Source organism: Arvicola amphibius, chromosome 5, assembly GCF_903992535.2.
Source record: "Arvicola amphibius chromosome 5, mArvAmp1.2, whole genome shotgun sequence".
Lineage (NCBI taxonomy): Eukaryota > Metazoa > Chordata > Mammalia > Rodentia > Cricetidae > Arvicola > Arvicola amphibius.
Window position 1 is genome coordinate 32,258,634 of NC_052051.1, and position 16,507 is coordinate 32,275,140.

Below are 16,507 nucleotides of genomic sequence, written 5' to 3' on the forward strand. Positions count from 1 at the left end.
CGCATAATGAATAGAAAGGAAAAGTTTCAAATAATAAACCCAACCTAGACAAGGAATTCCATGGGACTATATAAATAACTGTGCTAACCATCAGAGAAGCCCACTGTCCAGCCCAGTGGATGTGCTGGGAGCAGGAGCTGCTACCCACACTTGCTCTGGTTTTCCTTGGGCTCACAGCTTACTGAAATGATTATATGCCTGGGATACAACAAACTTGGAAAAAGACTAAGAAAAAATGCTTACTGATTTTCACCTTGACTTATTTGTTTTATACTAAATAAACCACTTGGAAGGATGAGGCCTGAGGATCTCAAAGTAAAGGCCAGAATGAGTTCAAGGCCATCTGGGACAAGTTTGTTAGAGCAGTCTTAAAAGTAGAAGCACCTTGGGGCTATGACTTAGTCGTAGAATGCTTGCCTCCCGTGCACAGGGTTCCCAGCCTCAGGCTGCACTGTAAGTGCCCCTCCAGAGGAGCAGGCTCGCAGTAGAGCTTCTCTCAGCTGCGACGTAGCAGCCCCATCGTTAGTGATGCTTGAAATGTTTTCATTGGGCAGAACCTGTACATCAACAAGGCGATGAATCTCAGTGACCACTTTCTGTGCAGTATCAGCGAAGGTGGGAACGAGCTGTATGACAGCAGGGCCAGCTTGGGTGAGTTGTACCCTCCTGATGAGTTTTCGTTAATTAACCAAGAACACACTGATTAGTCAGGGATTGGTGAGACTTGTATAAAATTTGAAGGTGCGTCACGAATCTCAACATGTTCCAGGCAGTTTATTTGTCTGGCTTCTCTGGAAATGGGGGGTCTGAGTTCTGAAATCCTTCACAGGGCTTGGGAAGTTTATTTGCTGCAACTGGGGGGGGGGGACGAGGGGGGTGTGTACCGTCATGTGCTTTTTAATCTAAAAATTGAAATCCCTTCTTTTCCCTTTCAAATCATTTCCAGGTTCCTGGAAGGGGTGGTCAAGGGTCCCACCTGCCAGGTTTAATTTTAAAAAAAAATCTAGAAAATACATTTTATCATTGTGACTTTTGAGGGGCATGGCCGAAGTGTCCTTACACGTGACCAGTATGGCAGCGTCGTTTGGTCTCCAACTCTTTGTCATTTCAGTTAGTGCCTATAGCCAGAGCGCCTCAGACATGCCCGAAAATATCAAGAAGATGAAGGATCCCAAGACCAAAAACTTGCACAGAAACCCAGAGCTGCCTGCGGTAGGTGCACTTCTTGGTCTCCGTAGCTCTGTGTGCAGCCTGCTGCGCCAGTGTTTATTTGGACATTTTGTAATGGAATGTTTTCTCATTTTCTCCTTTTAAACAACAGCGCTGTCTATTTTGTGGCAAATTTCTTAAGATGGTGAGCTAGAGCTAATTTTAAAGTCTCATCAATTTCCTGGATCATCTCTGTTTCCTCCAGGGTCAGTTCTGAGTGCTCATCTTTCTCTGATACTTGGTTTGGCTAAATACACGATGATGCTTCATTGTCTAGTCACTTCACAAATAAGGGGCTAGTTGGATCAGCACTGGTGCTGGCATGGGTGTTCAGTATAAGTGCCAAGTTTATAGGTGTATGAGTTGAAGTCTCTATATGGGTGAGTGGCTATGGATGGGTTTCTTGGTTACTGCTGTACTACTGTGAAGATACACCATGAGCAAGGCAGCGTTTAAAAGAAAGAATGTAGCTGGGGGCTTGCTTACAGGGTGTCATGCAAGCATGACACTGGAGAAATAACTGAGGGTTCATATCTGATCTACAAATTACAGACACAGAGAGAAAGATACTGAGCCTGGAATGGGCTTTTGAAACCTCAAAGCCCACCCACCAGGGACACACCTATTTCAGCAAGGCCACACCTCCTAATCCTTCCCAAACAGTTCCACCAACTGGGGACCAAGCATTTAAACATATGAGGAGCCTGTGGGGACTGTTCTCATTCAAACCACCATGATGGGGCTCCCCAGAGTTACTAGGCAGGAGGCAGTAGGTCTCCTGGGCTGCCAGTGTAGAAGGTCTTTCCTCTGGTGGTAGTGGTGTTAATGGTGTGATGTGCTCATATATTTTTCATTTCTGCATGTAGCCATCTTTGTTCCTTCCCCTCATAGCCTCCCTTGTATGTGCACTCTTCCCTTCTCCCATTAGAAGCCTTTGCTGGGAAATCATGTGATTTCTAGAAAATAGATGCAGGGCTTTAGACAGAAAGCATAGTTTTCCTGCCCTCACACAGGAGCCAAGGGGAGGGTGGCAGCTGTCTCCGCCAGTCACAGTAAGCCCTCCAGTCGTGCAGTCTTGTCTGCAGCCTGAACCTAATATCTGCCCTCCTTGCTGACTAACCTTTAGAACCTGAATGTTCAGCTAGAGAGGAAAACACTCTGATCTCTGGGTGTTCGGTTGTCTTTTGTTTGTTTATTGTATTGTTTTTACCTATTGTAGTCTTCTTAGAGATCCCTCAGAATCACTCGTCCACTGCAGTGGACATCACTTCAGGATCTCCTGCAGCTTTAAGGTTTTGTCTTTTAAAATACATACCAGGAATAATCCCGAAGGGACTGAAGGTGGCCTACTGCCTTCCCCGGCTTGCCCTGCTTGTCTGGCTCCCGCCCTCTGACTGCAGCACAGAGAACAGCTGTGAGGGGCAGCAAGCCAGATGTAGAGAAGGGCATATGTGGCGCCTCTCACCCCCGGGTTCTGCCAGGCCCTTGGGCCTCGACTGTGGGCATGCTCTAGCCTCCTTGCTTGTATCTCAGTTGCTTTGGAGGCTGGGTCTATTTTTTTGCATTTACATGCCTCTCCTGCAACATAGGCCTCACGTGCACTAGTAAATTTGGGGGGCAGACCCTGTGACTGGTTTTGGTTGCTTGTGCTCTCCACCTTCCCCCAGTCTGAAACACTGAGCGTGAGAGAAGTGCAGAGCTCGCTCACTAGTCTGTGTGCGACCCAGGTCTCCCCCTGCCGTGTGCCATTACTTTCTCATTTGCACTTGCCAGCCCTAGCATTCATTGACTGTGTAGTGATTATTTTTGAGCACACCCAGATGTGCCCCAGAGCTCAGGAAACTGATAGTCTAATATGTTTTTTCCATAGGGACCAGAATTCACGGTGACTAGGCACCATACCTAAGACCATGTGGGGTTTTTCTGATTAGGAAACAGTACCTTGTTCCAAGAAATTCACCAGAGAGGTGGGGTGGCAAATGAGGGGTCACATAGACTAAACCCCATATCTTCTGAAAGACTTAGTAGCCCAGGAAGGGGAGTAGGTTTTGTAATCGCTTCTACAAAGGACAGTCTGAGTCCCTGTGACCACCCAAGGCATGGGGACCGAGTGGCAGAAGCATACTAAAGGGGTGGGCTTATTTGGGCCTAATTCCTTCAGTCTTCTAGTATTTGGAATCCTTTCTATATATAAAATGATATGAAAGACAACTAAAGGTAAATTTCATGGCATTTTGAAAACATAAAAGAAATTCTTTAGATGTCTATGGACCAATGAAAGTATTTTTTCCTAAGCAAGAGACAGGCTCTGTTCCATTTCTTGGGTGAGTGTGTGATCTGTCATCCTGGGCTAGCCTCGGGCACTTTCGTAAGCCACAGAGTGAAGCCACGGAGTGGAGCCACGGAGTGGAGCCACGGAGTGGATTCGCGGCTTCACCCTAGCTGCTCTTCCTGGAACTATTCAATACAAAGCCTGCAAATTTCTGAGGTTTTGTGAGGCCTCTCATGGGCCTCCCTGCCCTTGATTGTATGAAACAAATGTCAAAGCAGTGCCCTTCCCCATAACAAGGCTTGGGAGCTGAGCACAGATTACACATTACAGTTACATGTGTATGTCTGTACTACTGCATGTGGAGGACTTTGCACACACGGAAACACTCAGAAAAACACACACACACACACACACACACACACACACCTTTCTCTCAAAACTCACTCTTACCAGTCCATGTTGTTAACGGAGAACATAACTACTAACCCGGAGGGGGAGGGGTAGTGCCTTGAGCGCTTGGCTGGGACTCTGCAGCACAGGTACCCAGAGGCCATGAAGATGCCCTGTTCTGTCACCCCACAGCCTGAAAACAGACTCCTGCTGGAGGAGGTTGGCTCCGCCGGGAAAGGAAGACTGTCCGTGCTGGAACAGCTGCTCGATGAAGTGAGTGCCCTCAGAACAGGCTCTCTGCAGAGAGCAGCCTGCTTTGTGCCGCTGCCTGCTGACTGAGCTCTGCATGCAAGGGCTGAAGGACTGCCCAAGGGCATTATACTCGGTGGTGCTTCTCTGCCTGCTTATATAGCAAAGAATCGTGTAGACAAGCACGTACGAACCTAAGTAATGTCCTTGAGCTGGACAGAATGTGGCCAAATTTACTCTCAGCCTGCTTTCCTAACAAGGCAAGGTGGTTGGGTGCTTGCTTGCTCCTCCCGATGTGGGGAAAAGTCTTAAACATCTGGGGGCTTGACATCTGTGTCCATTATAACTGTGTTCATGAGATTCCTCATCCTCCTCTGGTTTATACTCAGCTTAATGCCATCATCCCTTCCGAGGACATTTGTCATTCATGGTGGGATGGCAGTTGGGCAATGTTGAGTTCGGGTTTGTGGCAAGTTTGTCCCTTTCCGTGACCCACAGGGAGCAGACCCTAACTGTTGTGATAGTCAAGGGCGACCCGCTGTTATCGTGGCTGTTGTGAATAAACACCATGAAGCCATTCCAGTTCTTGCTCAGAGAGGAGCAGACATCGACCTGCAGTGGGGACCGTAAGTGAAACAGCAGGACACCCTGTTGTGACTAAGCATAGCTCACAGGATTCTGTCACAGGAGAGTCAGCCCATGCAAGTGTCCTGTTCGATTGGAACCCCCAGACCTGTTTTACTCTCTTCCAGCCTTAGTAAGAGGCTTAGTCGGTGTTTTCCAAAGCTGGGTGCTTTAGCAGCTTTGTTATTCCTGTGATAGAAAGCCCTGACAGAAGGGGAGAAAGGGTTTGATTGGACTTACAGTTTGGAGGGATGTAGTCCAAAAAGGCAGCAGGCAGGGAAGGCTTGGTCAGGAGCAGGAGGTCACTGCTCACATTGTATCCACACTCAGGAAGAAGTGGGGTGGGGCTAAAAAACATCCAAGCCCACCCTCAGTGACCTTCCTTTAGTGAATCTCCACCTCCTAAAAGTTCTACAGCCTTCTAGAACAATGACTCAAGGGACCTTGAGTAAAACCAAATTTTAAAATACTCTATTGCCTAACTTAATGGGGTTTATACTTTTTTTTTTTTTGAGACAGGGTATCTCTGTGTAGCCCTGGCTGTCCTGAACCTCTGTAGATCAGGCTGGCCTTGAACTCAGAGATCCGCCTGCCTCCTGAGCTGGGATTAAAAGCATGTGCCAGCACTGCTAATGGGCTTTATAAATGGTAATGCATTTGCTAACCTATTAATTTGTACTTTTTGTGTGCTTTTTATTTAGGCATGGCCAACCTAAAACTTGCTAATGTAGACCATCTGGCCTTGAATTTGCAATCCTTCTGCCTCTGCTTCCTGAGTGCTGAGATTATAGGTGTGTGCTACCACATCCAACATGAACTTGTACTTTTCTAGGTCTAGTGAGTCTTTAACTCTTGGGATATTGGGCAAAGCTATTGTCATGATCCAAACTGTTAAGACCTATGCTGAGTAAAGAGAGGCCTCAGTGTATTCCTGTGAAAATGTATCTATAAAGTTAATGCAGAAAAAAAGGGTCACATGGCTGCCTGCCGGGCTGACACCACCATACAGTCCCTGGCCCCTTAATGTGCACATCTGAGGATGAAGGGGTTCTATGTAAAGTTACCTACTGCCCAGCCTCAGGGCCATCTTGACTCACAACCTAATCCCTATCTGAGATTCTCTTGTTTGCTTCCAAATTACTTTGGAAACTGGGTTCAGAAGTTCCTGGAGTATGTATCATCTATGGCAATGCTCATCTTCTGGACATGTTGTCAAAATAGAAGTTTCCAAAGATGCTGCAGGTAGCCCTCTTGCTTCCTGGCTTGGTGAGATGTGTTGTTTGGTATTTCCAGCCACCATGGAGGAGGGAACAAAATTCCCATAGCTTTGCTTCTATTATCTGTTTCAATTTTTCTTGTGTTTTTATTCAAAATATATTCATTATGGCTACTGTTCATTTTGTTTTCTTACTCTTCCAAATTGACTATATGTACTTGTAAAATTTGTCACCAGGGCTGTTGGTACATACCTGCACTCTCAGCACTTAGACGGTGGCAGGAGGATCATAAGTTTGAGGCTAGACAGGGCTATAATAACAGAGCCTATTTCTGAGTGCATTTTATAGTATTTCCCATAGGACATTATGAGCAGAAGAGACTGCTCCCTCTCAGTTTCAGTCTATAATAGAATATTTGATATGTAGTTATGCAACATTGTTAACATTGTTGACTTTCTTGAGTTTTCTTGAGTCTGCACCCTCTTCATTTTCCCATACCTTTGCATCATTTTCTTGATGAAATAAATGATGCTATTTGATTATGTGTGGGTTTTTTTTTTAATAATTTCTCACTGGCTGATCAGCCTGGCTGATCTTGAATTCATGAAGATACACCTGCCTCTACATTCTGTGTATTGAGATCCAAGGTGTGCACCACTGTACCCAGTGATGCTATTTGCTTGCTTTATAATATATTTTGTATTTTTATAATTCAGACAAGCTTTTCATAGCATTTAAGCATGATGCCTTGTGGTTGATCTGCAAGTCACTTTTTTTAAAAAAGATTTATTTATTTATTATGTATACAGCATTCCTTCCATGTATGCCTGCAGGCCAGAAGAGGGCACCAGATCTCATTATAGATGGTTGTGAACCACCATGTGGTTGCTGGGAATTGAACTCAGGACCTCTGGAAGAGCAGTCAGTGCTCTTAACCTCTGAGCCATCTCTCCAGCCCCTGCAAGTCACTTTTTAAACGATTCTCCAGTAAAATGAGTCCTGGATTCATGAACAATTCAACTACGAGTTTGAAACTTCTGTGGACATAGAACAAGTTGCCACTTTATTGTGGTCTTCCTTAGTTTCCTTATATACTTCATAGGCACTCCACAGTGACCCAGATACACATGTGATTTCACTGCAGACATGCCGAGTCCTGTGCTTGGTTTGGCCCGTCCCTCTGACTGGTGCACAGTGCTAGTGCAGGCCTCCTACATCACAGCTTTGTGGTTATGCCCATCAGAGTGGAGTAGTAACAGCGGCTCCCACAGCGTTATCAAGATTGCCCTGAGCAATGTTTACCTTACGTAGGTGAAAGTCTTTGGGGGAAGAAAGCCAGACTGGAGGTCATCTTCCCAAATGAAACATAGATTTCTTCTTCCTTTTTAATAGGTGCCAATAAAGGGAAGTAGACTTGCCCCCAGAGAGTCAAATGCTACTAAATCTAGCTCAAATATATCCATCTAAAAAGTTGAAACCTTCCAGCATGGCCTCTGCCCTGCAGCTGGGCTCGGTACATCCAGGGAACCACATCCCTGCCACCCTGCCACTCTTAGGCATCAGCCATTCAGAGACCTAGCTTTCCTGAACAGAGAGGCTTGGCAGGGTGCTCCTTAGAAACCAGAATTAGGGCCAGCAAGATTACTCAGCAGGTAAAGGCACCTGCCACTGAGCCTGAGAACCTGAGTTTAGTCCCTTTCCACTTTCCTGATGACACTAAATATTTACCCAGAAATTTTCCCCCCCACAAATAGGTTCAGAAATACAGCTCTTCATGAAGCAACTCTGCTTGGCCTGGAAGGAAAGGAGAGCATCATCACCTTACTGGGGTATGTTCAAAGACTTATACCGAGGAGAGCAGTGACATCCCTACTGACACTCAGTGGTGTTAGACAGGCCCTACTTTCTGTTATCCCTGTCAGTGAAGGCCACTATTGCACAATGAGAGTTACCCTTATTTAATATGGTTATAGGACTTTGATGCGATTGGATCCAATCACAAGGACAGGCAATTGAATACTTGAAATCACACAATCATTTAAAAGGGAGAGTCACTCTGAGAGCTGGCCTCTTGGGGACACATCTGGGGAGGTAGGACCAGGTACCTACATTGGTTTCTGTGGCAAGGAATAGTCAGCTCTGAGGGTCATATTCCTGAGTGAGCTTGAGTAACTTTCTTTACTTCCTTCGCAGGTGCAACGCAAATCCTCAAAAGAAAAACACAAGAGGCCAGACAGCGTATGACATCGCTCTTGAGGTTGGGGATGACTTCACCGTTTCGCTCTTTGCCACTAAGTTCAGCCAAGGCATGGAGGACCAACTTTCCCCATCTGGGAACCCCATCCTAGGTGACAGTTAGGTCTGAGGTAGTCACAAGGCTGCAAAGAGACTACCCAGCTACAGATGTTCTTGTTTTGGGAATGTGTATTTAAGCGTAAGAATCAGAATTGAAAGGAACTCATAAGATGTGTGTGTGTGTGTGTGTGTGTGTGTGTGTGTGTGTGCGTGCGTGTGTGTGTGTGTGTGTGTGTGTGAGTGTCCGTGTATATGTGTATTCGTGTGTGTGTGTGAGTGTCAGTGTGTATGTGTATTCATGCACGTACACACACTTACAAGTGGTAGGAGGGATTGAACCCAGGGCCTTGCAGAGGCTAGGCAAGTGTACCACCATGCTATATCCTAGCCTTTGTTTTGAACACATAAAGTTGCTCAGACTAGCCTTGAACTTACTCGGTAGCATAGAAAGGCCTTGAACAACTTGGGATCTTCCCTCCTCAACCTCCCAAGTAACTGAGAGGACATGCTGGGACCAGCAGACCCAGCTCTTTTTTTTTAATGTTTTATTTTCTGTTTTGTTGTTATTTTCTTTTTCTTTCTTTCTTTCTTTCTTTCTTTCTTTCTTTCTTTCTTTCTTTCTTTTTTTTTGAGTCAGTGTCTCAATATACAGCCATGGCTGGCCTAGAATTTGCTACATAGACCAGGCTGGCCTTGAACTCACAGAGATATATCTGTCTCTGTCTCCCAAATTAAAGGCATGTGCCACCATGTCCAGATACTTTTTAATGTTTTACTGATAATTTTAAAGTTTGGTTTTTAATTTTTGTTTTTCTTCTTTATTGTTGTTTTTGAGACAGGGTCTCATGTGCCCTGTCCTTAAACTTGCTATTTAGCTGAATATGACCTTGAACTCCTGACCCTGCTGCCTCCACCCACTGAGTCCTGGGATTCCAGACTTGTACCACCACATTCAGTTTTATGTGGTACAGGGGACGGAACCCAGGGCTTCATGCATGCTAACCAAATACCCGACCAACGGTAGTATCTGAGCCCAGTTGCTAATTTACTTTTCAGTAGGTAGTAGTTAAATGTGGTTCAAAGTCAAAAAGTATAAAGTACTATATAAAAAAGCTCTTCTCATTCTGATTCTTCAGCCACTGCTTCACCCTCAGAGTCAGCCATGTCTCTGCAGGGGTGATACAACATTATGTAATCACATCTGTCTGTGTGCACAAGAAGTATGACATAAAACTATATAGCACATATATATCCTCCCCCGCCTTTATTAAACATATATATCTATATATAGCTTAATCAAATAACTTATAAGAATTCATAGTAGAGTGACTGTGTCCTTACCTTAGCAGAAAGCCAACTGTGGGTCTCTTCCCTTGATTCAGAACTAGATGGCCCTGTTTCTCACTCCCTCAGGCTGGACTCAGTCCATCTAGGGTCTTCCCCCTCCTCCCAGAAGTTCTTCCTGCATGCTAGTGACCTCTCACCCTCAGCAGATGGGTGCCTGAAAATCTATTCGAATGAGAGCTTTACAGATGGCTCTTTCTTTCCTGCAAAGGGGGCTCCCCAGAAGTATGTTTCTAGGAATGGGTCCCACATCATTGTAACTTAGGTTCTGCTAAGTCTTCTGAAAGCAAGGCTACTCTTACTCAGCATGACTTCGTGTTAATGGATGCTCCTCTTCTCTCAACTCATGCCCTCCATCAGGGAAGGAGAGCCATTGTCTATAAGAGACCTGGGAGGCACTTCCTACAGATGTGTGGACATTTGGGAGGTGGTAGCAGACGCTTCTGTGCCTACAGTTCTACAGGTGTTTTGTTTCCTACCTTCCTGGGCAAAAAGAGTCTAGCACTCAACCCCTCCTTGAAGAAAACTTAACATTATATCAGAACATTGTGGGCCTCCAGCAGCTATATCTGTCCCCTTTATTTAATAATAGTAGATGTGAATCTATCTGGACAGAGGGGTGGCTGTCATCTTGCCTGTCTCTGTATAACAGATGACACACTTGGTCACAATCAGTGGCCCAGTAATAATTATGATCCCACAGTCCTCAGAGCTACTTTTGCCAGCCCTCACTCTACAAATCCTGTTGGCCAATTTGAAACCAAAGTCCTCGGCCTGGATATTTGTTCTGCGTATGTTCCTTGAAAATACCATGGAGGGTAGTTTAAAGTCCCTGACCTTTTGCTGAGGTGGTAGAAGAAAGCATCTCTAAAGCTGTGACACTGTTCCCATCAGACACACATGCTGGCACACACATGGAGTTGACATAAAACAACATTGTTAGATACAGCATTGGGGGAGCATAGGCAGAAAGTGGCAAGAGAAGACAGAAATTAGACCAGCTCAAGGTGTTAGAATGTTATGGTAGTGGCATGGATGTGGTTCTTAGTACGTACAAAAGAGGGTATGTGAGCAGATAATGCCAAGTCCAGTCTAGCAAAGAGTTGTTCGGTGGCCATGTGTGAATGGGAGATTGGGATGGAATGTTCGCTTGTGGAGTGGTCATCTAGAGGATGGACTTGTATGGCGCCAGGGAGGAACATCTGTCCAGCAGGATACTTCTCCCGATTGGTGTCTGTCTAGGGCATTAGTGCAGTTAGATGAGTCTTGAATTCTTAACTGATTGGTTTTGACAGGCCAACTAATGGGACATTCTATACACCCTGCATTGTTTGATATTAGGTAAGTTCATAATGCAATGAGCTGGCTCACGATGGAAGATAGTATGTAGCCAGTTCCCCACAAAAAGTACCTGAAAGCCTCAGTAAGTTTCCCAGTCTGATACCCTTGAACTCCCCAAAGTCTCCCATCTTTAGCAAAGTTGAATTTATAAGGCTGAGACAGAAACTGCATTCACCAATGGCAGGGTAATCGTCTCCTGCAAGCACTAAAGGAAAAGCACTTCATTGTTTCTGACCTGTTACCATTTGGGCCCAGGCTGGATCTTTCTGTCTCCACCGTAAGAGCCCGGAGGAGCTGTAGGTTGTCTTGGCTGGCATTTTTGGCAGTATGCAGTCTGTAGATTCAGGTTACCCAAAGTGATTATTCAAAATAATAATATCCAGAAAAATGTATTATCAAGTCTGAAAGCTGTTTAGACAATCCAGCTTTTGTACATAGGTCAACAGCAGTGAACATGGGCCTTCCACGTTCTCTAGAACCATTGAATGCAAATCATTTTAAAGTGTAGGCAGTATTTATGCCAGTTCATCCACCATGTATTATTGGTACCCTGTTGGGAATGAGCCTGCGCCTTCCTGCCTACCTAGGTCATCACATGAGAGACAGCATTGCATATTTCCTCAAGGTGAACGTGTTGACAGTGAATTTTTTGGTGTGTGTAATACTGTGACATGTAGTCCGTTTCCTTCCGTAAGCTGCTTCAATGATGTGACCGTATGGGTTGTTTCTGTGTGATGTTCCTGATGGCCAAAGTCCCGAAAGTGTCTTTCCATTTCACAGTGGTTTGACCACTGAGCTGAACAAATCTTGAAGTTCACCTGGGAGCATGGGTGAGAATAGGGCAATCCCAAGAAGAAACCTTCAAGAAATGTGGGCCTGTAAGGTGTCTTTTAATGGTCGAAGGCAGGTCTTTGAAGGGACTGTGGGAACTCATTCTCTTTTGCTTCCTGGTGATGCAGTGAATGATTTTGTTCTGGTACGATGTGTTGCCTTGCCACATGCCCAATGGCATGGAACCAAATGACCATGGACTGGAAACTTCAAAACTGTGAGCAAACACCAAACTTTTTGTTTCTAAGTTGATCATCTCTGGTACTGTGTTATAGTGATGAAAAAGCTGACCGACACAATGTTGCACCTGCATGCCTACACACCCAACCTCCATGCCTGAGACTGTGCGTCTCATGTTTAACTGTAGCTCCTGGCACAGGTGGGTTCTTAGGAAGTCGTTGTGAAGATGCACTTTATGGTTTTTTGAATGATCAGTGAGCCTAAAGAATAGCTTTGGAAAATAGATATCTTGGCTATTAAGCTTGGAGAACTTTTATTTTCTGATACAAGGTTGTACTCAAAATGAAAATATATATGCCAGCAAATGTCAAGTGGATCCATATCTTGGTTGTGTGGGTTTATGTGTTGTGAGACAAGAAATGCTGGCGCAGGTTTTGCCTCCTGGATATGTGTACAGTCAAGATGGACATTCAGATCTCAGCAGAATGATTCACCGCTTATCCTGTGCAGACACGTGACTATTTCATGAAACATTTCATGTGTGTTATAAGAAATTAAAACAGCAGAAAATTTAAATAAAGGAAAAATTCCTGAACTATCACATTCTTCGAGTGTCGGTTTTTCAAGGTTTCTGTGCATGGGTTATTTTAAATAACTAGTTTTAAATAATATCTATCTCCTTATGAAATAATATTATGATTTAAAAGATTGTGTGTGTGTGTGGTGTCTGAGTGTGTGTGGGGTGGTTCACACTCCTGTGTATGCTCACAGAGACCAGAAGAGGGCATCAGGTGTCTTCTATCACTCTGCCTCTTCCTCTGAAACAGGGCCTCTTCTTTTTTTAAAAAAATATTTATATATTATGTGTATAATATTCTGTCTACATGTATGTTTGCAGGCCAGAAGAGGGCACCAGATCTCATTACAGATGGTTGTGAGCCACCGTGTGGTTTCTGGAATTGAACTCAGGACTTTTGGAAGAGCAAGCGGTGCTCTTAACCACTGAGCCATCTCTCCAGCCCCAACAGGGGCCTCTTCTTGAATTCAAGGTTCATGTCTCAGTTAAGCTGGAAGCAAGCAAACTTGAACAACCATCCTGTCTGCCACATTAGCTCTAGGGTTATAGATGTTTGTGGAAAACTCCAGCTTGTTAAACAGATGCTGGAATTTGAACTCCATTCTTCATGATTACAGTGCAAGCACTCTTAACCCCCGACCCCTCTCTCCAACCCTAGTATTCTGATTCTTTTTGGTATGTGTCTTAAGTTTCTTTTCTGGTTGCTGTAATAAACTCCTGACAATGCCAACTTAGCTCATATGTGGCAGGAGCTTGAGGGAGTGCATCATGTCACATCCATAATGAGGAACGAGGAGCAGCAAACCCCTGCATGCTGCTGCTCAACTCACTTTGTCCACTCTTCTGTAGTCCAGGATCCCCCACTTAGGGAACTGTAGCTGGCTGTTTCTCTCCCACCCACCAGTTCCCAAATAACTACTCTGAGGCTTAATATTAATTACAAACTGTTTTACTTATTAGCTCAGGCTTATTATTAACTAGCTCTTATAACTTAATTTAACCCATTCCTATTATTTTATATTCTACCACAAAGCTCGTGGCTTGTTGCCTCACATCCTGCTTCTCTGGCAGATGCTGGCATCTCCCTGACTCTGCCTTCTTTCTCCCTTTTCCTCTGCTTGGATTTCCAGCCTGGCTATATTCTGTCCTGCCATAGGCCAAAGCAGCTTCTTTATTAACCAATGATGATAAAACATATTCACAGTATACAGAGGGGTATCCGGCATCAGGGAATAGTGCCACCCATCGTGGTTTGGTCTTCCTACCTCAAATTAGCATAATCTAGACAACCCCCACCAATGCCTGATGTAGACAGAGCCTCACTGAGACTCTTCCCAGGTTGACACTTAAAACTAACCATCATAATATACCAAGAAATAATGTTACTTGCTGTTTTTTTTTCTTTTTTCCACCTGCTGTTTTTAAAAAAGAATCATATCACCTGTTTCTATGTTCCTCCTTCCTTAAATTCCTTAAAGTCAGGGAAATAAAAACAATCTAAAGTTATTTAGTATACGCCTAAAAAGAATAAAAATAAGATGTGATCCCAGCATGAGATTTTGCTGTGGCCTTGGAAGAGAAAGAGGGAACAAAGCACGTGCCAATCAACCTGTGTTTGTCTAGTGGACTGTGAGACATCTCTAGAACACCCAACTTAAAATCACAGCCAGCTTCATGTACCTTTGTAAGTTCAGCTTTGTGTTGCCTGTGACCTTGACCATCGCTCCCTTCATCTGAATGGAATTTGAACACTACTATGTGAAGGGTTAGATTATAACACACACACTCAGACCACAAAAATATTCATGTACCAATTTAGTGGTACTAGGGATCAAATCCAGAGCCCCTCTTGTGAGAGGCGAGTGTTCTACCACTGAGCTACACCATTAGCCTTTCAAAGATGTCCTTAAAACGGCACCCAGACACTGGACTGTCTGCATCGTGGACAAGCCTTGGTCAAAGGCCTGAAAAAGGCTGACGTCTGTTTCCCGTGCCCCTTTCCCTTTTCTTTTTTTTTTTTTTTTTTTTTTACTATTTCTCCTATTTCATATTCTTGCTGTGGAATGAGAGAAGGGCGCCAGGGAATGGCTCAGGGGGTAGGAGCACCTGCCGCATAAGCACGAAGGCTCGAGGGGTGTGTGGAGCATATGCAGGTGTGAACATGTAGGTGCTAGAGAAGGCTAGACCAGGTATCGTTGTAGAAGTCTCTTCATTGAACCAAGAGTTCAGTGTACTTGCTTTCGGCCTCTGCCTCTCCAGTGCTGGGATTAAAGGCATGTGCACCACACCTCACTCAATCTGGCTTTATAAAAACCCTAGCTCAGAGCCATTTTGGAAGATCTGGCACAGAATTATATCCAAAATGATCTATAGCACAAGCAATGTAAATGAATAATCATGTTTCTGGGCTAGTCTAGAACAAAGAAACTGCTTTAAGAATTAGGTCAAAAATAAAGAAAATCACTGAATGAATATGGATGTTAAAAAGATGCATTTTTGCCCGGCAGTGGTGGCACACACCTTTAATCCCAGCACGCAGGACGCAGAGGCAGGCGGATCTCTGAGTTTGAGGCCAGCCTGGTCTACACTGGTCTACAAAACTAGTTCCTGAACTACCAGGGCGACATAAAGAAACCCTGTCTCGGGGCTGGAGAGATGACTCAGTGGCTGCTCTTCCAGAGGTCATGAGTAGTTCAATTCCCAGCAACCACATGGTAGCTCACAACCATCTGTAATGAGATCTGGTGCCCTCTTCTGGCCTGTGGGCATACATGGAGCTAGAATGTTGTATATACAATCAATCAATCTTTTTTAAAAAAAAAAAGCCCTGTCTCAAAAAAAAAAGGATGCATTTGCATGCTCTTTGAGGTAACAGTGGTAAATAGCTCATGTTGACTGTCCCACCTCATCATTATACAAATCTGGACATGGACAAAATTGCACTGTGCCTGCAATCCCACTTCTGGCAACTTTGGGTGAAAGGCTATCTTTTTAAATCACTTTGGATCAAAAAAGAAAAAAAGATGTTTTGAATTTGAAAAAAAAAATGCTTTTGGGAAGAGAAGCTAGCAAAGGGCTGACATGAAGGAAAGAATAAGATAAACAAGCGTGCACACTGGTCTGAGTCTGGACTCTTAAAAATCATGTGCAGGAGCCCTGTGGAGAAAGATCCTGTTTCTATTAGGTAGGAAGTTATAAATTTTAACAAGTGTTTTCTTACCACTTGTGTGGAAAAGGGCTTATTTCCCTACCCCACCCTAGTACCCATTAAGTAAAGAAATTTGGATGAAATGTAAGTCTTTAAGATACACTGGAAGAAAATTCTGGCATAGAAATTATTCCCCAAGACTCCTCTATTTGAGCCAATTTGACGGGAAAATTGTACTTCAATGCCATTTAGAAGAAAATTCTTCCAAAGGGTATGTAACAACAACAAAAAACCCTCCATGATTTCAGTGAATTTTAGAAGAAATTATATTTTCTGCATATATCTTAGAAGATTTAGTTCTTATACCATTCACACTTGAGCAGATGTAAATGAAAATACCACAGTTCCAGAAAACCTGGGCAGAAATACAGTTTTCTCTCCCCCAAGTCCCTACTGTTTACATAAATTTGGTTTTTAATTTGTTTCTTGATCATCCAAAGGGAAACCTGGGAACACATTTGTGTCCCCCAAACCTACAGTGCAATGATATGAACTATTTATCTCTTGATAGTCTGTAAAATAATGTAGCATATAATCTATGAACACTCCAAAACTCTAAGGAAATTTATAAGAAAAATTACATACCTGGTAAATTTTTTTAAAAATCTGGCATTATTTCCTAAAGACCATAAGAATTAGTGAATTTGGATAAAAAGTCCTAACTGCAAGAACATTTGAAAGGAAAATACTGTATGCTGTTTTATCCAGATAATCCTACCATGCAATTGGGGTGAAAAACTGCAATTAGGGAGCAGAGGTGATGGCTCAGA

General features: G+C 44.0%; 1 protein-coding gene across 1 annotated transcript in view; it reads left to right on the forward strand.

The window, feature by feature from the left end:
* The window catches only part of Dzank1 (double zinc ribbon and ankyrin repeat domains 1), a 48,472-nt gene extending 39,995 nt beyond the window's left edge, over nucleotides 1-8,477 (forward strand). Inside the window, exons 16-21 of the mRNA XM_038330784.1 lie at nucleotides 555-651; nucleotides 1,112-1,212; nucleotides 4,064-4,144; nucleotides 4,619-4,746; nucleotides 7,716-7,790; nucleotides 8,155-8,477. Coding sequence (XP_038186712.1) covers nucleotides 555-651; nucleotides 1,112-1,212; nucleotides 4,064-4,144; nucleotides 4,619-4,746; nucleotides 7,716-7,790; nucleotides 8,155-8,320 — 648 coding nt within the window. The 3' untranslated portion in view covers nucleotides 8,321-8,477. The remainder of the gene's footprint in view (nucleotides 1-554; nucleotides 652-1,111; nucleotides 1,213-4,063; nucleotides 4,145-4,618; nucleotides 4,747-7,715; nucleotides 7,791-8,154) is intronic.
* Nucleotides 8,478-16,507: the final 8,030 nt, after the last annotated feature.